The sequence below is a fragment of the Serinus canaria genome, chromosome 3, assembly GCF_022539315.1.
Source record: "Serinus canaria isolate serCan28SL12 chromosome 3, serCan2020, whole genome shotgun sequence".
Classification (NCBI taxonomy): Eukaryota; Metazoa; Chordata; class Aves; order Passeriformes; family Fringillidae; genus Serinus; species Serinus canaria.
In genome coordinates, this window is record NC_066316.1 from 79,512,747 (window position 1) to 79,534,839 (window position 22,093).

The following is a 22,093-nucleotide window of genomic DNA, read 5'->3' on the forward strand; positions in this document are numbered from 1 at the left end:
CACCATGAAAACATTCTAAGAAGCAACTCTCACACTGCAGATCAGAAGTGGATCCAAAATTGGAACTGTAAATTGAAGACTTTACAAACTGTAAAAAGGATTGTTCATCCTAAATTACAATTTACAGTAATCTATAACTGTCAGTGTTTTAATAACGTCTCAGGCTTCAGTTTGCATAATTTGTATTTTTCACCCCAATAATAATTACTGCCAAATTCCATGCCAGCAATATTCTTAAAAATCTATGAGAAAATAATTTAGTTTCCAAACACAAACTAGTTGACACAGAAGAAAACTTAGATTTCTGAGAGGAACAGCAAACAATAACACACACAAAACACAACACTATTACATTAAATTTTTTGGCAGAAATATAAAAATGATTATTTTAAAAAACAAAGAACAAATGAGAGTGCAGCTTACCGACTTCAGGCTTCCCAGGATGTAACTCTGAAGTGCGGTTTCCTTCAGCAATGTAAACGGGAAAGCTCGAACATTCAAGGTAGAGCTGACAAGCAGCAATAAAGGCAGGAAGGTATTCTTTAGGTGTTTTCTTCTTGGTTGTTTTCTTCACCTTCGCATCATCTTGTGACTCTCTGTCCCATTTTGTGCTCTGTCCTTGCGCTCCAGTGGGGTCTGCTGGAAGCTCTGCCCCTAAGGGCTGAGAGGAGGAATTATTCTGAATGATATACAGGTTGATAAATCTGGTTAAAAACTGTTGGACATATTCCAAACAGCACTGCATTGCAGTCTTTTGGACTGTTTTCCCACTACGAGTTGCTGTCCCTTGTGTCATTATGGAAGGAGGCTGTACAATGGTCTCCTCAGAACCCACTGTTGATGCTGTCTCAGTCTCTGAGGATGTGCTACCAACAATAGGGATGCCAGGTGCACCGTGACCTTCATTCAGGGCTCTGTCAATGTCATCAGTTGTATCTGCCTGGTATTGCACAAACTCAGTGAATCCACTTTCTGATGATCGACTGCTTGGAGGATTTTCACCATCTTCAAACACATCATTAGGATTTTCAAGTGACACTGATGGCACCTGAGCAATATAAAAGTTTAATGACTGTTCAAAATAGGTTATTTAGGTCTCAGCAAAACAATATTTATTAGTGCCTTCATTTGAAAATAACAATTTTATTCCACAGTTTTAAATGTATTTATACAAATACATTTCATGGAAAATGACATTTGGGGTTTCTGTAAGCCTCTCAGACTAAACTAACATTAAAAGAAAACTGTTTATCAACAAAAATATTTAAATATTATTGGTTTTAACATTTTCTTCATAACTACGTCTACTCTATTATGAAAGAATGCTGAAATACATAGGCATAGGTATTATTAATTTATACAGCATCATAAACCATCAAATATAAAGTTATAATTACAAAAAGATATACATTTTTCATTAAAAAACAACAAATTATTTGCAACTACAAAGAAAATAAATCATCTCCACAAAATGAGAATGAGAGGTTGCTGCAACAACAACAGTTCTACATGACTTATATGTCTCAATTCCTTATAATTCAGAATATGCATAAATAGATGAATGGCTTTTACTCAGAAAGTACCCACAGTGGCTTTTTGCATTGCTCTAGCCCTCTACAGTTGCAGTAAATGGTAGTATAGTGTTTGTTTCCTGGTGAGAATGTGAGGTAGGGAAACAACTGAATCAGAAATGCAACAGTCAGAGGCCCTAAATGCAGGTGCCCAGTTACTTCCAATCTTGCATTTTACCAGTGATGGCAGAAGTTGCCTGAGACCCAACAGGCCCAGAAGTTGTCTTGACTCTAATCACTCACTACCTGTGTTAAATACAGAACTTGAGCCCTATGTGAAAAACTTTTTAATTAATAAATAAAATCAGTGATGTTATAATTTACAGAGTATAATGTCTTGCTTTACCAGAGAGGGAACAAGAATGGAAGTTTGAGATATTGCCACAGAAAACAGTGAAAGGTATAAGGTATATATTCTTTCATACTAGAAAGCCTGAAGAGACATAAATGATGACCCAATTTTACCAAATCCAATCTAAAAGTGATTAGAAGCATGGCAAATCATTTCACTGTCTCTTAAGAGAAACCATGGCCACACATGAGACAGCTGTAATTGGAAGCAGAAGACCACTGAATGTTCAAAGGGCAATGTCATTCAATTAAAATAGGCTTTATTAAAAGAAAAAAACCCAAAAGGCAACCAAAAAAAAAAAAAAAAAAAAAAAAAAACACCAAAAAAACCCCAAAGCCTCAAAAGAACAAAACAAGCCAGGTATCAATTAGCTAGAGAGAATAAGTTTAGGATCTTGAATAAAGGATGCTGGAGTCCTAATTGACAACAGGAATGTGAGCCAGCAGTGGACTCCTTTGGTGAAGCAGACCAGCCACAATTAGGACCATATCAGCAAAAGTACTGCCACCAAATCTAGGGAAGTAATTAGTCCCCTCTAAGCAGTTTTAGGTCCACAACCAGAATTTTGTATCCAATTTTGCACTCATTAGTACAAAAGAAACTCTGATGTACTGAGTATGCCCAATGCAAAGTCACCACAGGTGCCCCTGACGTAGAAGGAATGCTTAGAGAGTTGGATTTACTTAGTTTAAAAGAATGCTAAAAATTGTGAAAGGGGTGAAGATGGCTCTATTGCTCTCTGTGAGTTCCCACTAGGTAGCTGAAAAGATGGAGATATGCTCAGAAATCCACAGTGAAAGAACACAAGGCAACCAATATAGGCAGCAACAATGGAAATTTCGACTAAATAACAGTGCAAAAAAACAAGCTGTTCAAAGAAGCCACAGTAACTTCATCCTTGGAAATATTCAAAATTAAGGCAAATATGATCCTGAGTGACATGACCTAGCTTTAAAATAAAATCTAACTTTGAAATCAGCCCTGCTTTTAGCAGTGCCCTGCAACTGTCACTTCCAACCCAATTTATGCTATGATGTTCCTTAAGTTTTTCAGCTGGAAAACAAGGATTTCAGGACATGTCACTTAACATACCTCAGAGAGCCATGGCTGCATAGAACAAAGTGGACCAAGTTAAAAGAGAAATAAGCTGCTGGCTGATTTATTTATTTCTTTAATAAATTATGCTAAGAACTTAACAGTGACAGTAAAATATGTGATGGGTATTAAACCAATGCACATAAATTGGGTGAGAGGAGAATTTATATATGCCTGATATGTAACCAAAACTGTGAATTCTTTCCAGTCCAGTTATTTTACTTCATGATACTCTTGAGGTGCTTTACAAACCCTGATTCTGAAGTGATTTATACATGTATAATATTATATCTGGGTAAAAAACCCCTAAGAATCAAGAAATTTTACCACAATTATGAGTTATTTTGATTACCCAAGTTTCACATATATTGTGATATCTAAGTCTAATCAAAGACTTCTAGGGTGTTCAACACAGGCTGTACAAAACTCATTTCTTTTTTCCACATAAGAAGCAATTTAGCAAGATGCTGCAAAACCTAATCAGTTACCTTTTTATTTTCCCATTCTTTGATGGAGCTGCTCTGTCCAGTAGGAAGCTGCAGGATACCATCTGTACCAGCAGAGAGTAATGGAGGCTGAACCTTACTAAGGATCTTTGAGCAGAGTCTGAGAGAATCAGTAAGCTCAGACAAGTGCAAAGTATGAAGATGGCTTGTCAATGCAGAAATCATCCTGAGCAACAGCTGAGGCAAGTGTTCAGTCTGTATTTCAATGTAAGTCTCCTAGTTATAGGCGTAGAAAAGTAATAATAAAAACTTGTTAATTGTCACACCAAATTCCATCCTAAAATTTATTTTCTATAACAGAACTACCTATCATTTGTTTAATTCTGTTCTAAACATACTGAACATGGAAAAAGGAAAATTAGTATCTTAATATCCGAGAATAAGAAATACATGCTTTACTAAAAAATACTAACAAAATTAACTTTAAAGTTGGGTAACAAACAATAGAAATATATTTAGCTCCTTTTCAAACTAGTACATATTGTTCATTACACAACAATACATTAAAAACATCATAAGAAAGCTGAAGAATGTTACTATTACTTTATTAATCTTAAGACAAAAGTTTAAGAATGCAAGATAAAAAAGTTAAGAGCTAAAGGAAGAAGAGGCGTATTGCCATACCTGACACAGCACTCTCATACTTCTAGTAGGCTTTGAAATGAAAAAGCAAAGAATTGAGGAAAGACAGCTATAGAAAAAACAGTTCCAACAGTCTTGCTACATTAAGCAATGACAACAGAAAAAGAAGGTACATCATGACATTTGATAGGTCCTTAAAAGAGAGCTGCACATTTAAACTAGCATATCAAACTACAAAGGACTACACCTGCAATGAATACACAGAAAAGGAAATGAGGACAGGCTGAAATTTTCAGGTACAAGCATCATAAAACCCATTTCAGTTATGTCTAACCAGTCTATCAAGAATCATACAACAAACCAAAAACTTCTTTTTATGTCAATTTATGTCAATACATTTTCAGGAAAAGCAATTAATAAAGCATACATAGTATTTCTGCAGACCATAAATATATAGAATCCCAATGTCAGTAATGAATAAAGGAATTCTTACCAAAGAAACAATATCCAACAAAAAATCCACTAACAAGCAGAAATTTGTGAGAGGTAACTCAGATTGGTCACTATCACCTCCAGGCCCAGTTTGAAGTCTGGCATGTAAAGTCCTCCTGCAAAATTCAAATGGAGTTTCACAATATTTTTCCTTCCCCTTACATTGACCATGTTTCTGTAACTTAATGCAAAGCCGTATATATTGGGTGATAATCCCTATAAACCAATAAACAATTTCTCATTTTACTGTTAAGTAGTTTATTTGGCCCCATGCCATCCTTTCAGAAAAAGCAGCAACCAGCCTTTTGGTATAAAACAAACAGACTTCATTTGTAAAATAAGGAAATTCAAGCTACAGAAAATTGAGCACTGAAGACAAAAACTTAGATAATACAGCAGCTCATGCAGAAAAAAAATCCAAACAAAAACAATTCTCCAGATTTCATTTCTTTATGATACAGTTTTGTATCCATGTTGACAGTAACACTACTTATTTGTAGCAAAATACTCACCTGCATGTTACCTGGCTGTAGAGGACTATCCTTATGTTAGCAATTCAGCCCAACACAAAAAAATCAAGTCACAGACATCTAGATCAACCTCTCACACTGAGCAGGACTGCTAAAAACACTAGATAAATTTGTCCACAGTTTTGTCTAGCAGAGTTCTGGAAATCTCACAAGAAAGTTCCACAGCCTTCCTGGCTTCCACTGTTCCACCTCTTCCACTGCTGCACATATTCTTAGCAAAGCTTTTCTCAAAGTCCAACCTGACCACTTGAGTGAGCACTTGTTGCTGTCCTTTGTTTTCCATCAGCTGTTATAAAAAGTATAGCTGTATGAATTTTGCAAATGCCTTTCAGGAAGTCATAAGGTGCCATTTAATTTCCCTCTTTGCCAGGCTAAACCAAACTCACCTACCTCAACCTTCAATGCAGTGTCCTATAACTGACCAGCTTAGCAGTTTCTCTACCAGAGTCTCTTCAGTTTCTCAACACTTCTCCTCAGGTGGCGTGTCCAAAGCTGGACACAATATTCCACGTCTGTCCTTAGAAACACTAAGTGAAAGGAAAAATAACTTCCTTTCACCTGCTGCCCATGGTCCTCACAATGTAGCCCAAGACACACACACAGTTAGCACACTGTTGGCTCATAGACAAATTCATGTCCAAGTATCTTAATATTTTATCAAGAAATTCCACAAGCAATGAAAAAAAAATTATACTAATTTCATTTGAAATCTCTACATCATCTACCCCTTGCCACAGCAAAAAATCCTAGCTCTTCTGTGGTCCCTTCATCCCCTTCCCTCCTGTTAATATTTTCAACTTTCCCTGATTTATGGTTTGCTATTTTCTCCTGTAGCCCTGCTAGTCATGCACAGAATCCCCACCCTTCTTTTTCCCTAAAAGAGCAGGACAAATGATGACACATCAGTTGTCTGGCAAACTTGTCAATTTTACCAAAAGTGATTTGCACAATGAGTAATCCTGTACAGGCCAGACAGAATAAAAAATAGCTTTGAGGTCACTCTGGAGTCTCCCCTTCAGTAGAGGGGCTAATTCTGTCTCCTGATTTAACCCAGACACTGACTTTGTGAGAACTCATGTTGCTAAGACCCACAATCACATCTGATGAAAACTGGCCAAAAGGTTGAAGTTACAGGGATGGGAGGAAAAAAAATACTTACAGGCTTAATGATCTCATGAGACTGACTTCTTTGAAGAAAAAAAGTATACAAAACAAAAATTAACTTCAACTTTACCCATACAGAGATTAAATATTATCACCTACCTACAACACTCTTCAAACCAACGAGCAATGTAATCCCACATATAATAAGGCTCAAAGGAATTGAAAAGAAGATTGGCAGTTTTAATCAATTCTGCTGTTTTCTTGTTTTCTCTCAGTTTGCTGAAAGAAAATAAAAAGACCATTTCATATTTTAACACTTATTCTCCAAGTTATATAACTGCACATCATTGTGAGTTACCCACTGTAAAGGAACACTGACAAATGATCCTCCTCCCATCCCTACAAGTAGCTGTTGCTCAAGGGCTCAGGATATTGGCAGGCTGCTCATATCAATGTTTTTTCACAGTTGTTAAGTTTCTCCTCTATCCTTTCTTTAATATTTGTCTTTTAACCACATTTATAATAGATCTGTTTTTACCATAATTGTTCCTACAGTTGCTCCCTCCCCTCTCCAGCTTCGAACACCCCTGTCCTCTCCACCTTTCAAAATATTAAATTCAAATCTTCAAACTTTATATCCCACTCCCCAGCTCTCTTGTAGCAGTCTTCATTTTTCGACTGCAAAAAAACTCAGTCTATTTTATTTTTTAAGAACACAAAGAATATCACAATCAATCAAACAAGCATTTTTGTCATGAATAAAGAATAAAAATTATGCTAAATATTAAAAAAATTAAAATAATAAAGCCAACCACTTCACACATTTGCACTGAACACAACCTGCAATCAATGTTAATAGATCCTGTATCATGCAGAAAACATGTTACAGTCCCACAGGCTTCACAGTCCTTGTTCCAGCAACAAAGATCTATTATTTAATACAAAATACATTATACTCCTTATTTACCTGCTTAGCTGTGTGTGATCTTTGTTGAAACATGGTTCTGTCTGAAGCTCCAGTTCTGCTTTGCACTGTGTATATAACGTTCGAAACACTTCAATCAATACATCCTCCAGGATGGCAGGGCCTAGGGAGAAATACCAGCAGTCACACTCCTGAATTATAGCATTGCCAACAGTCCACAGCTGAAAGCTATTGAAATCAGTAGCTAGCTTTAGTCATTGAAACCACAACATTTCTTCTGGTTCAATCTCATAAACTACCTGAATGTCAGAAGGTTTGGTTTGTTTGCATTCCAGAAACACTGAGCCAACTGTGTAGTGCCTGGGAGTACACAAAGCACAAGCCCCATGTTCAATATGTGTACAATGGCAGCTGGATACAAACACACCAAGTTCAAAAGCTGTGCAGTCACAGCAGTACACATCATGTTCAAGCCAACACACCCTTTTTATTAGCTCAGCTCAGTAACATGTAAATGGACTTCATGGATTCTTGATCAGAGGTGACTTTCAGTCAAAACACTCTGAAATACTCACCCCACTAAGCTATCTCATGCTGTTAGCATATGGACAATACACTCAAATATTTAAATGCAAATATAAGATAAAATATTTTGAGCATCATCCTTCTTTTTAATTTGAGATAGGTTTTTTTAAGCTCAGGATATAGTCTGCAGGGTACTTTTTGGAAGTATTTTTGAAAGTGTGCAATTGCAGCACAGAAAGCCAACTGTAGCCTGGGTTGCATTGGAAAAGTGAGGCCAGCAGGCCAAGGGAGGTGATTCTGACTTTCTACTCTGCTCTTGTGAAACCCCACCTGGAGTACTGCATCCATCTTTGGGATGCCCAACACAGAAACATGGACCTGCTGGAGCAGCTCCAGAGGAGGGCCACAATAATATCAAGTGGGCTGGAACATCTCTCCTATGTAGACAGGCTGAGATAATTGGGATTGCTCAGCTTGGAGAAAAGAAGGCTTCAGAGACCTCATTGCAGCCTTTCAGTACTTAGATGGGGCTTATGAAAAAAGAGGGAGAGAGATTTTTTTATACAGACAGATGGGAATAGGACAAGGGGGAACAGTTTTAGACTGAAAGAAGAGAGATTTAGATTGGATGCTAGGGAAAAATTCTTTCCCCAGAGGGTAATAAGGCACTGGAACAGGCTGCCAGAGATGCCATGGATGGCCCATCCCTGGTAGTGTTCAAGGCCAGGCTGGATGGGGCTTAGAGCAACCTGGCCTAGTGGGAGGTTTCTCTGCCTGTGGCAGGGGTGTTGAAACTACATGATGGGTAAGGTCCCTTTCAATACAAAACATTCATATCTAAGATTCTATAAATAGCTCCTCCTTTGGATTTCAGCTAAATCTCAATTTTGAAGAAAAAAAAACCCAAATTGTTTTTAAAGGAATTTAAAAAGTAATCCCACTTGATATACCATTTACTTTTTTATGTGTTTCCTAGTCTCACTAAGCTGTCCTCACTAAGAGTATGATCAGGGAATTAAGCAAAAATCCTTGTAGATTATTCTATCTCATTTTGCCGAAAGAATCCTCAAAGCTTTGCTACTTCATGAAATCTTCACATAAACATTGCCTCTGAACATTTAGACTGATCATTAGAAATCATAAATTACAAGGAAGATGGCAAATTTCTGATATTTTGTTGCTTGTAGTTCTTCTGTCCTGACCAATTCTTTTCTTTAATTATTGTATTTTTATGGTTTTGTTATCACACCCTCAAATCTGATAATGGATTTAAAAAATTATTTTTTCAGTCACCTTCAAAACTGTAGTCCAAAGAAAAAGGCAAGATATCCAAGTCTTAACTGTAAATACTTTTTTCCCATAGTCCTCAGCCCTTGTCTGCTAAAGAGGACATTTAAACACTTTGTATAGGGGAAAAGAAAATTAAAAAGAAACACCAAAAAAGAAATCCCAACAAACCACCCACAAAACCAAAAAAAAAAAAAAAGATTTGCTTCCTCTACATAAGTTCTTCTGAAAAAAAATTTACTGTTTTATTGTTAATATCTATCCTCTCTGCGTGTATATTAAAGAAAGAACAGGTTATTCCCAAAAGCAACAGCTGAGATTTATAATGGTAAAAGTCTTTATTTGATGAAAGAAATGAAAAAGATTCAATCTGCACTTCTTCCAACATGCACAGTGTTCTCTCTGTAACTTTGACTTACTGTTTCCTGTGTAGAAAGTAGAAGAAATGGCATTTGGTAAATGGTAAATCAGATGAATGCATTAAATTAAATACAAAATATAGATACAGCTTGGAAGATCTAAGAAATCTGGGTAACCTGTCAGTACTAAGCATATAACTTACTCAATTTGACAAAAAAGAGAAAAATTTTCAAAGCAGAATCACATGAAACAAATTAAAAAGAGAAAATGAAAATTACCCAGTTCAGGCTTATCCAGCAAACTGATAAGAATTCGAAAAGGCTTTAAGTCTTGCATTAATGTGCTTTCTTCTCCCTGTCCATTAACTTGCAATATTCCAACCATTGCCTACAAAGAGCAAAAACATATCAGGAAAATAAAATAAAGCTAGTAAGCAATAAAAGCTGCACATAAAGAGAAAACTATCAGTAGCTGAGACCACTATTTCATCTCATTGAAGCTCAGTCTCCCATGATTAAATCCTCTCAACTTTGCCTTCAAGAACATTTCTGCATACCAGAACTTGGTAAATTTTATTTATTTAAAATCAAAATAGAGTATTATAAGCATGTAACTCAATATTTCTTAAGAATAAAAGAGAAGACATGAGCATTAATGAAAAAAATTATTTGAGAAGATAAAGTAGGTAGATATTAAGGGCTTAATAAAACACCATCTGTCCTATGATATACTCACGTAGATGAAAATTTTCTTGACTAGATAGTAATGACAGCTTTGAAATAAATGGGAAGACTGAGTTTCTATACCAAAGCAGGTTAGGGAATCAGCTGTAGAATTTAAAAAAGCCCCATGTGATGACCACAGATTTTGCTTAGTTTTCTGCCTGGCTGACTTGACTGTCTGAACTAATTTGTTTGTTTTACAGTTTCAAAAAAAAAGAACAGAGAAGAACAAAAAAGAGAGATAAGAAGACCCATGAAAACCAGTTTGGACTTGCTATCTGCTACAAACCAAGTAGCAGAGTATCATAAAAGAAAAATCTTCTGTGCTTTCATATAGCTTTAGCAGGTCAGAATTTTCAGTACATTGTATCTGTGAATAAGATATGAGTTGACTGGATAAAACAGAACACAGACTGCTAGAGAATAAGGCAGAAAAGAGCAATGCTTTTAAAGTCTTTCAAGAGACAGCAAAAGATAGCTTTTAGAAGCTATATGTCATTTGTATTATCTATAGGCAAGGCACTGATTCTAATGTCCATACTCTTTTCAGACAGAAAAGCTTTATTGACACTGACTAAGTTTGAAAGATGCACAGAATAAAAAGACCTTAACTATTAACCATGCCTAAATGTTGCTGAAAGCTCACCACGGCTTTTTTATATAAGGTACAGGTGAAACTGCAGCTCATTCAGACCTCTCCTTTCTATTTGAGTAATTTCTGAATCATCTGCTAAGGAAGGCAGAAGGGTGATAAGAGAAGGGTGAGAGAGTGCCAACGAGATCCTTGCTGCTAGAATACTGGAATTCTGAGGTCTTTTCCTCATCAGCAGAGCAGCAGATCTCACAACCTTCAGATAAAACTGAAGGTGCTAGCTCTGTGTTGGGTGTCAGCTTTAAACTGGGATGAATATTCTTGTGTCACCTACTACTGTTAGAATTGCCACTCTCATTCTCATACATAGCATCACAGCTCTGACTCAGAAAAATCCTGACCTTATCAATTTGCCTTAAAGATTAAATGTCTTCTTGACTTCAAGATCAGACTCACAGAAGTTTAAAAGACAGCTATATTTCTATTACCGTGAGAAAAGCAACACAGTTCTTAGAACCAGTGATCTCAGCTCACACAGGAAGGCTTTAAGGGTAAACTAGTTTAACTGCCAATTTTCTCAACTATTCCTGCTGCCAACAGAGAGCAGAAGATTGTCTCTTTTCCTAGCAGGGAAAAAGACCCTTTTAACACACTTTCAGTGCCATCTGATAATTTTTTTTCTGATTCCCAAGACACAGAGGAGTTTCCCATATCTACAGAAGAGAATTCTTCAATTCAGTTTCATGAAACAACAGGCTCCAGTGTGCTGGGTTCACAATCAAGTAACACCCACGCATGCTTCATTCATTGTGAAAAAGGAGAGGGAGAACCTAATATTTGTTCTGTTCATTCTCCTATTCCAGAGGTCTTCATTTTTCCACTGAGAATGTTTTGGGAGAATAGGACACAAATACCACAAAAAGACAAGACTACATTGTCACATTGCATTGGCAAGTCAAAAGATAAAGTTACAGCCACTTTGATCAGGATCTGTTTATAAAAAACTATGCCCCAAGAAAACTGCATAAATAAAACTGTATAGCTACCTGAACTAACATCTCCTTAGAGAAGGTGTTGAAATAGTAAGTGGCATGCTCCTCGGGATTGCTGTGCCTTGTACTTCTGGGTCCTACAAGGGCACCATTGTTATCAAAACCTCCAAGCAAACAAAAGACAAAGCAGATAAATATTTACAGTTCGACAGAATACATTGCCAATTTCTTTAAACTACAAATCAACACACTAGCACTGATAACTTACCAATGTGAAGTCCAAGTCATGTTGGCAAGAAAAAGATGATTTTATAGAGTTTAATAAGAGAAACTAAGTTATATTTTCACACAAGCAATTTTCACACAAATAAAAAAATTTAATTTTATGCAATATTATCAACCAATTACATCTCGTACAATTGAAAAATGTTCACAAATGATGAAAAACCCACAATCCTTAAAAGAAAGCCACAAGCTGTCACATAAAAATATTTCAATATTAATGAGAACAGAAAATTCAGTGTTTAAAGTATATAGAGATGATCATCAAAACACAGTGACATGTTAGAAAGAATATCAGTCACACTATAAAAAATATTTTTTTAGTTCAAAATTACACTAACGAGATGGACCTTTGTATTGTAAGTTTCTTTTCTTTTCCCAGTAAGTTTTTTAATTGCACAAAAAAAATTGGCCTAAGGAAGAAAAAAAAAATCTATTGGTTAACAATAGTTAAGAAAGCCTAATTTAAGGAGATGTACGTGATTTCTATTCATAGAGAATGTTAATAGGTCACCTCTAGCTGTAAAACAACAGGAAGGAATAGCACACACCAGAATTAAATAATGCTATACAGAACCACAGAATTCAGTCTTTCACCATAACTGATCTCCATCTGCAATGTCTTATTTTAGGAAAAGAATATCATGATAATAGAAAAGCACCATAACATCCAAAGAAAAAAATGCAAAAATCCTATACTGTCAGAAAGTTTGTCCAAATATCTAGCAAATACATGGAATAGCTGTTCACAACACAGGCATGGAAGTCACTGTAAAAATATTCTCTGAAGCTGCATGACTTTCAGTGGAGACTATGTTCATGAAATAGCTGTAAAAGAAGATTGCACGACTAAAAAAAGCAGCATGATATTTTTAATACACAAAATACCTTTTTCAATAATAGCAAAAGACATATCCAATCCATCAAATTTAGATGAAACATGAGTGCAGTGTTTAATCTAGAAACTATTTCTTCCCCAAACTTGAAAATGTAGGTATGGAGCATAACATTGCATTTCATTGTCTTTCTTTAAAAGATGAATCCTTTGCAAGTCAGTGTCTTGAAGAATGATTAACCAAAGAAACCAGGATTTTCTCATATTTAACTTCTAAACCCCTGCAGCTCTTACAGTCACAAACCCAAGCCCCTCATGCAAAACACAGTTGCTGACTTCTTCCCTCCTCATAATTTCAGCTCTCTCTCAGAGCCCTTTCTACTCACATCCTTTCTCCCCAGGCACCCACAGGCTACCTGCCTCTAACATCTTAACTATCAGCTGGGCAAAGTTCTGGGTAGCCCAAAAAGCATGGATGTGCTTGCTGGTGAGCTGGGAAGCCAAACAAAGAAGGTAACAGCAGACTGCAAAACATATCAAGTAGAGAAACCACTTCATGTCTCTCCAATCAGTCTCCAATTCCTGGGACACACTTAGAAACTCCATGATTTTGACTTCTTTCAAAATGGGTTTAAAGAGTAACTGATCAGATTCATGTGAGCACAGGCTTCATTTCCATAAAATAAAAAGGCTAACTTAATAAGAGTAATTTTTTTCTAAAAGCTTCTAATTTCTGGTCTTCTAACTATTCCCTGAATATTTAAGAGTCTTCTAATAGCAATAATTCTTTGCTACCCTCTTCTAATTACATGCTGGATTTGTATATAATCAATACAGTAAAAATTTAAATTTTTATGTCATTTGGTAGAATTGTATTCCAAATTGCTCAATTTTTACTCCAGAAAGGTGCTGAAAAGTGATTGGTGATCTGTTAATTCAATCAGGCAAAGATCTAATGAAGTTTAAAGTTTGCATACACTAACTGTAATATCAATGCTCTTCAGCATTCTTTTCTATCTTCTATACAGTTGTGCTCTAACTACCATTTATACTCTATAATGCCTACTCTCTGTTTTCCCCATTCTATGTTTTTAGAGAAAAAGTTTCAGAGTGCCTGTTTCCATGAGCCTACTACACCAGGCTCTACCCTTGAATGTGGTCCATAATTGCTGCTAGAGAAAAATGCATCAACAATTTATAAGTCGGCAATGAGTTCCAGGATGATATTCTTCATCTCCTATGTCCATGGAGAAAGAAAGTGCATTTCTCTCTTATGAAAGAAATTGAGTATTTCATTTTTCCAGGATTCTTTCTACACAGTAGTGCAAACACTGATAAGGAAAATACAGTCCATCCTCCACTTTTAGTGGCCAATGGAATGAAATCCAAACCTACCTAGAAGCCATGCATAAAGCCTTCGGTTGAGTGACATATCCCTGCGCAGCACTACGTGAAGGGCTGCTGACAAAATTCTGATCATGTCTGGACGCGTTGCCTGAAGAAGTTAAAAACACATTTAAGCTTAACTATGAAAAGTAATGCTTTTTCTATGTTAGCAGCTTAATGTTCATTAAAACATAAGTAGTTTCATGTTTTGACATTTCTGAATTCTGCACAGTACAAGAAAACACAATCTTGCTCTTAGGAAACCCAAATATGATTATTGGTTGGAGCAGATACTATATAATAACAGACACCTTTTAAAAACAGCAAAAATAACAGATTTGACTAATAGCTCCTTTTTATTACACGACATTTCATATTACTATGAGGCAAAAGCTTTGGAAGAAATTCTTGAAATCTAGTTTAAAAAAAATTAAAGTACTTTTTCAGTTTCTTACTACTTTACATGCTCATGTAAGTTTTAATATTGAAAAAATGTTGTATTGATAATTTCAACATTTCAGTACCTAAATAGAGACACTCCAATTACTCCTATAGTAACTGATAAATGTGAGTGAAGCACTTTCCCAAGCAAGAACAGAGCTCTTTCTTACATAAAAGGGCAGGTTTTTCCTAATTTCTTACAATGAGAATCAGTCTTGTATATGTTTTCCTCTAGGAGTTAAATAATTCATGGATCATTTAAAAACAGGACATAACTAACAATAAATGCTGTCAAAAAAAAAATTATCTAGAAGTTGTAAGGTCTATCTCTCAATACTTCTAGGGCTAATCACTCACCCAAAACCAAAAACTATTTTCAATTCTCCAGTGCTCTGAATCGATTGTGCTAAGAGGATTAACTTTTGCTTATTTTGAACACTGGGAATTGGAAACTTGCACATGAACAGGTAATTTGCTTTCTCATCAAACTGGAGCAAATTAAAAGCTTCTGCATAGACTAAACATAATTTGAGCTTACATACACAGAAGTTAAAGTTAACTTCAAAGTTAATACATCAAGTTAAAAAGCAGAAGAGCAGAGATCATGACATGAGAATAGCCAAACCTATCAGAGAAACTCGAATGTGTGACTCTTGCTGGAGCTTGGAGAAAATCATTAACAAAAACCAACCAAATACTGCTAGTGATTTAAGAAGTTAAGTACATTTAGGAATTTGCCAATTCATCTCTAATGTTAATAACCTACCTGGCTCATGTGGAAAGGAAAACAAAAAAGGATAAGGTCCAATGTGCTCCTCTGTACTAAAACACTGGTATCTTGCACTGAAGTGCTTACTGCTTCCACCTGAAGTAATGGCAGACCCCCCCACAAAAGAGTTATTTATTATTTTAAGGAGGTAGATATAAGACAGCACTCAAAAATAACAAGTTATTTATAAACAGTGATAAGTACTAAATGAAGCTATTTTAAATTTTGAATAATGAAACAAGACAAAACGGGAAAATTAAAAGTTTCACCACTGAGGAAATATAAAATCAACAGATTCCCTAAAATATACAAACAGCTTTTGCTTTCTGTATATTACCAATGAATATCTGAATTTTAAAAGACAAAATTATTCTCTAGTTTAAAAGACAAAATTATTCTCTACTTCTTTTAAAAAAAAAGGAACCAAAAATTGCAACAAAACTCAATCACTTTTAGCTGAAGTATGCAATGAATGGAAAGTTTTACACACAACCTAAGCAGTTCTGATACATTAATTCAGTTTTGAAACACTCCTACCATGCACCAAAACATCAGTTTAACTGGAGCTATAATAAACATGCATTTTATCTCTTCAAAGGCTAAGTTCAAAGATAGAGAACACATTTAAATCCCCCCCCCCCAAAAACATTACCTAATAAGTAAGTAACTTCATTGTTGTTACTTACTTATTAAAAGTTCATTGTTCCATTAAAACATTACCATTAATTCAATGTCACTGCCAATTATGTAGAGCTGATCCTCCATGGAAAGCTTCCTGTTCAGATGGGAGAGGACATAAGTGATGCCAGGCAAGCGCACTGCAGGGCTGGTGAGGAGGCTCCCCCAGAGAGCACTGTAGAACGCTGACTGGTCCACAGCTGAAGCAACTTTCTCCAGCAGTGTGTTTGTCCTGCAGTAAAACCAAGTCAGCTGAATCAGGGCTTATATCACAGTTCTTGCCCCTGCCCCCACTTTAAGAAGTATTAAAATTAATTGTTACAGGTCAAAACTACCTTTTGAGAGGCCAAGAGAGGCCCAGTTATACACTGAACCTTATAATGCAGCCTAAGCAGAGCAATCCTCCTAGCAAGCCTGTGGATCAATCTGACTTGCAAAAGGCTTTTGGCTTGCCCACAGCTTTTCTTTATATATTCCTTATGTACTCCTTATGTTCAAAGAGCCAAATAACTCCTTCATCTGCTGCTTAAAGCCAAGTGCTGCTACAGACAGAGGTTTCAGACAGACACCAGGAAAGCATAGCTACTGAAGAAAAGAATCAAAGCAGATGGCTTTTGCCCTCTCATTCTTTGCACTGAGTCCATCTGGTAATAACAAGGCATAAAAATACCCCAATTCTTTGAGCACAAGCAATTCCTTCCCCTGTTCTCATTTCCTCCAGCTCATGTGGCAGCACCTCTACACCCTCTGGCAGGCCCTAGGAGGCAAGCTGGATAGACCTTGTTCCCCGTTGTAGTGATGCCAACTACACTGTGTGTGTGTGTGTCTGCCTACACAGAAACAGAAAAAGACAGCGTTGAATTGCTCTTGACACACAAGTGGTGAAAATTCAAGTTTCTGAAGTTGGAAATATCAAGAATATGTAAGCATGTGAACAAGTCCAAGAATTCCAAGTGATGGAGTGTAACTTCATCCTTTAATATGTTAAGATGCTACCTCTGCAGCCCAGATGCTTCAGTTATGTATGCCAACCCATATCAAGAGTCATAGAATTTTTTTAAGTTTTAAAAGACCTTCAGGATCACGGAGTCCAACCCAACACTGCAAAATCCACCATTAAACCATGTCCCAAACTGCCATATCTACATGGCTTTTAAATATCTCCAGGCATGGTAACTCCACTACTTCCCCAGGCAGCCTGTTCTGATGCTTGACAACCTTTTAGGTGAAGCAATTTTTCCAACTATCCAACCTAAATCTCTCCTGGAACAACCCAAAGCCATTTTCTCTTGTTCTATTGCTTGCTACCTGGGAGAAGTGACTAGCATATGACACTAAGTCTGCTTAATGCCAATTCCCTTTCCACAACTACTAGCAAGAACAACTAACAGTTCATTTGTCCTAATTAATGCTAAGAACCTCCTACCACACCATTCTGTTGCAATATGACAGCATCAAATTAAAAAGCAACCACCTTGAAAACAATAAAATCCACATACAAGTACGTAGTGAAAAGTTACAGCAAACACCCCCAGATGAAGCATATCTCCTTATTAACATAAGTATTCTTACCTTTCATAATACTCTGATCCCTCCTCTAATCCAGGCAGAATCCCAGTTAACAGTCCTTGCAGTCCTGGTTTCAATGTTTTTCCCAAAGGGAGGTAATAAATCTCATACAGACTCAATAATGTTGGCTTGACAGACATAGCAGCATTGGCAAGGAGTGGAAATAGTCCAGAACTGTGAAAAATAAATTTTACCTTTTTTAAAGAAGCTTCTCATGTGACAATTTTTTTTCTCTCTAAAGACTGCCATAGGCACATTCAGTATAGTTATTATAAATATCAGACTTTTATCTTAGAATTGTGCATAGGTATAGACCACCACACAATATGACTGCCTTTGGATGTACAGGTTGGTACCCCAAGGCTTATGAGCTTTATTACTATTGTGATAACAAGCACTGAAGGCCCAGAAATTACTGTCTTTCACTGTCTTTCAATAAAATAAATATGATAAACCAGAAGCATCTCTGCATAACAAAATGTTAATTTTGCCCACAGTGAACCACATCACAACAAAAATAGTATTTAAAAATACATTTTCTTTGCACTTATTAAGAAAAAAACCCCCAAGACTGGATAACAACAATTTGAGGAAATTCATATAAATAATTTTATGAAAGAAAAACCATGGTGTTTTATTTCAGCAAGTAACCTTGAGGTAACTGTTAACTGGCATCAAAGTATATATCTACTTCAGAAATTTGGAAATTCAGTCTGAAAGCAGATTCTAAAACGAACAATAAACCCTATTTGCAATTCTGTTCATAACACAGCCTGTAAAGGACTGAAAACACTGGAAGTATGTCCTGAATTTACTTGAATGTAAGTTTATGGAAGTTACATGGATACTAAAATAATATTTGCTACTGCTACTAAAGACCACAAATTATTACAAATTGTACTAATAATCAAATGCATGTGAACACAACTTCAATTTTCAAAATCATTGAGGGCTTAGGTTAGAAGACCCGGACATATGAAGAAGAAAATCAAAGAACAGTAAAAAAGGTAATTTTAAGGAAAGGGTCTTAAAATGTATACCTACTAATTTCCTATTAAAATAAATAACTATGTAGACAGGATATTGTCCATGACAGAGGAAAAAATCCTACAGAACTTGCTCCAAAATACAAAACTTTTGGTAAAAACATTTTTTGCCTTTATCTATCTAGCAGAAACTGTCCTTTACCATTGTCAATTGGCTTCTTTTTTCTACAGAAAATGTCTTTTTGTTCAATAAGCAGCCCACTAACCCCCAGTCATTCTTTGTAAGGCTATTACTCACACTTCAAGATCTGATGTTCAGACACTGGCATTCTGCTTTCATGACAAATACTGGAATCTTTGATAATGCCTTAATGTGAATGTCTGTCTTTGCCCTAGCAGCAGTACAATGGCTTTTAGTTAGATTATACAAGGTAGCATTTTCCATTACCCTAGAACTTACTGTTAATGAGATCTTGCAGCTATTGAATCACTGTACAAGCAAAAAAAGAGCTATGGTGCACAGTGTCTTTTAAAACACGTGGAAACAGAGAACCAAAACACTCCCCTTCTCAATGTGATTATATATAAACATCATGACCATGCAAGACAGAAGAGCTGATGCTAAGGCATGCAATTTCTTTCCAAGCATTAATGCACACCTTTTCTTCCTAAATGGAATTCTATTTTATTCTGCTATTTTTCAAACCAATGAAATTTTAATCTCTAGGGACAGGTAAAGATTAAGAAATGTGTGACAGCGTGCACACATCTCACTATTCATTATATAACAAATAACTTAATGTCTTGCCCACCCCACATAATCAAAAATATATGCCTCATAATGGAGGTTTAGGAACCAGTATATGCTGACTAATCTTAACTTTTCAAGGGTGTCCTTCCTTTTCATTATTATCAGTTCCAGAGACTGAGAAAAAGTTTGTACTTGCCCCCCATGCAAACAAAACAAATCTTTCTGTTCTGTTGATTTGATAATAAAGCTTTTTGCAAAAAACTATACTCAGATTTTTTTCCAACAACACTTAAAATAGTAAAATATAATGTTAATACAATGAGGTGCCATCCTTTCAGTTACTACACATATGGTACATAGAGGCAGAACACTTCATTTCAATGAAAATATAATAAATTCCAGATTTTCTTGCACTAAATCAGTTCCCAACAAAAATTTAGGTGATCTGTTTCTCTTCTGTTACACAATATTCAGAAGAAAAATACTAGATAAGCATAATAACATGAGGGAAAGAAATTGGCTCTGATTGATTCTTGCAATATAAAAAAGTAATACTATGAATATAAAATGTAGGAAAACAAAAGGATCTTGGCTATGCATTTGGAATGGAGTTGTTTAAAATATTGTACTACTGTACCTGTAGAGGAACAGATCTTTGGCCAGGCGCTTGGGTCCAATGATTTTAAAAATGATCTCATATGTTTCAAGTGCCTTGCGATGAACCCCTCCCGGCAGAGCTGGATGCAGACATTGTGCCAAGCGCTTGCCTATCGTCAACTTTTTGGGTACTACCTGGTACTTGGCATTGTTCTGTAGCACCTGGTAAATCAGCACAGAAAAAGAAAAATGGCACAAAAGATGTTAAACATCAAATGCACATTTTACAAAAGGAGTTCCTGGACGTGTTTCATAAGTCACCACACAAACCTAGGTAACAGGAAAAAAAGCCAAGGCCATTAAAATCTACTGTGGAGTTTTTTCTTTGCCATGCTTTTTACTTGTACACTTGTTATAGGTAATATTGCCAAGGCAACTTCACTTGTAATGGGCTTCTTGCCTACAGCTTGTCCATTTGTCATTTACTCGTCCATTTAAGGACAAAAATCGCTATTTCCATTTCATAAAATCCATTATCACTAGCTCAAAGAGGACTATTAAACTGTGGGTCATGAGTCTGGGACAGCTTTAAGAGAATGCCATAGAGTGAGATCAGATACAAAACTTTATCACTGTCTGAAACTATGCAATCACTTCAGGACTGGAGAACAGCGTTGCTTTTACATATTTTGATTTTTTTTTCTCTATAACATAGCCTTCACATTGCACAAACATGCAGCAAGAACTGCTACAATCAAAAAAAAAAGAGAGTTTATACAAAATAATGATGCCACTTCCAACTATAGTGTCGTTTTCCTGAATGCTGCCTAGAAACACATACAACTGACTAAAAGAAGATTTTTATGAATATCAAGATCTGTATGCATTTGTGAAATGCTATTAAAGATTACAATTATATTGCCCATTACAATTAACTGTTAAAATGAATCAGAAAAATAGCATTCTCTGGTCCATGAATGATTTGAGTTTCATTTTAAAACTTATGCTTCATAAAACTACTGCTGATATTTATACCAGTTACTGTTTTTCACATTATTTCTGTAACATTGAACAATATTAGAAATAAATGTTACTAATAAAAGAGGTGTTGCATTTATTTCCACTAGAAATGTAAATAACTTCTCCCTTAAGTTCTGATTACAAAGGGTTCAACTCTAGAAAGAAAAGTGTTGGATTTGTTTGCCCCTTGCACACACCCAACATTTGGCTCAGAGCGCTGCAATATTTGCAAGAGACTGCTGGAACCTTGCACTTCTGGACTTTTGCAATTCCTGAGTCTTTTTAAGAGCACTTGCCAGGCATACCTTGTTTAGCTTCCCAAGTGCTGATATTAAATCTGCCCATTCACTGGAATATTCAAAGTTCTTCAGTGCTTTGTCAACAGCAGCTACATAGTTCCTGTACTTGGAATCAGTCAGTAGCTCCAGCTCCTCCGTGTTCATCCTCCCACGGTGTCCCCGCTAGAGACCAGCTTGCAATTCATGTACAGACATTACCTATTCAAATGATAAAAAAGAAAAGGCCCTGAAATAATTGTTAAAATATGTATAAAAAGCACTACATTTTCCTCAAAGATATCACCAAAAAATCAGAAATTAGGTTACAACAAACCATGAACAAAAGCTAACATATTGTAAACAAATATTAACAAATCTTTAACACATACCCAACATCAAGTCCTACTAAAAAACACCAACAAATAATAAGAAATCACAACATCTCAAGCCAAACAAAAATCCCTAGAAAAATAATGCATTTTCTCTCCCAAAAGCACTGTTTGTTCTAAACAATGCAACAAAGTGATTTTTCATTTTCTTTTTTACTTCCTCTGAGTCCCTCACCAGAAACTCCCACCTAACAACAAACCAGCCTTTCTGCAAACAGAAGACACCAATCTTTCTGAATCACTTCCAGGCAGAAGACAAAACTGAAGGATACATACAATAGTTACACACTATTCAAGAGGACTTCTGCGCACCAACACTTCCTTTTACAAGACTTGCTATTCTAATCCAGTGATGCAACTCTACTTTGTTTTTATATTATTGTCATCCAGGCACAACAAAAGTACATGTTTACCAGTGTTCTGTAATCATAGGCTTTTGCAATTTGCCCAATATATTTTCACAGTGTGGTAGTCTAC

General features: G+C 35.9%; 1 protein-coding gene across 9 annotated transcripts in view; it reads right to left on the bottom strand.

Annotated features, from left to right (window-relative positions):
- DOP1A (DOP1 leucine zipper like protein A) overlaps positions 1 to 22,093 on the bottom strand; it is a 61,238-nt gene that overhangs the window by 28,607 nt on the left and 10,538 nt on the right. For 8 of the 9 annotated variants that reach the window (XR_007777052.1, XM_030236438.2, XM_050971998.1 and 5 more), the window contains exons 2-14: positions 21,255 to 21,446; positions 19,970 to 20,151; positions 17,599 to 17,769; positions 16,069 to 16,258; positions 15,346 to 15,444; positions 14,148 to 14,247; positions 11,690 to 11,799; positions 9,608 to 9,716; positions 7,200 to 7,320; positions 6,392 to 6,511; positions 4,600 to 4,714; positions 3,507 to 3,740; positions 424 to 1,048 (exon numbers count right to left, since the gene is read on the bottom strand). Coding sequence is in view for 8 of the 9 variants with exons in the window: in XM_030236438.2 (XP_030092298.1) it covers positions 424 to 1,048; positions 3,507 to 3,740; positions 4,600 to 4,714; positions 6,392 to 6,511; positions 7,200 to 7,320; positions 9,608 to 9,716; positions 11,690 to 11,799; positions 14,148 to 14,247; positions 15,346 to 15,444; positions 16,069 to 16,258; positions 17,599 to 17,769; positions 19,970 to 20,151; positions 21,255 to 21,392 (2,314 nt within the window). In the remaining variant the exon portion in view is untranslated. Of the gene's footprint in view, positions 1 to 423; positions 1,049 to 3,506; positions 3,741 to 4,599; positions 4,715 to 6,391; positions 6,512 to 7,199; positions 7,321 to 9,607; positions 9,717 to 11,689; positions 11,800 to 14,147; positions 14,248 to 15,345; positions 15,445 to 16,068; positions 16,259 to 17,598; positions 17,770 to 19,969; positions 20,152 to 21,254; positions 21,447 to 21,804; positions 21,826 to 22,093 lie in introns of those variants that run through there. The other variant, XM_050972001.1, reaches the window with a different exon arrangement.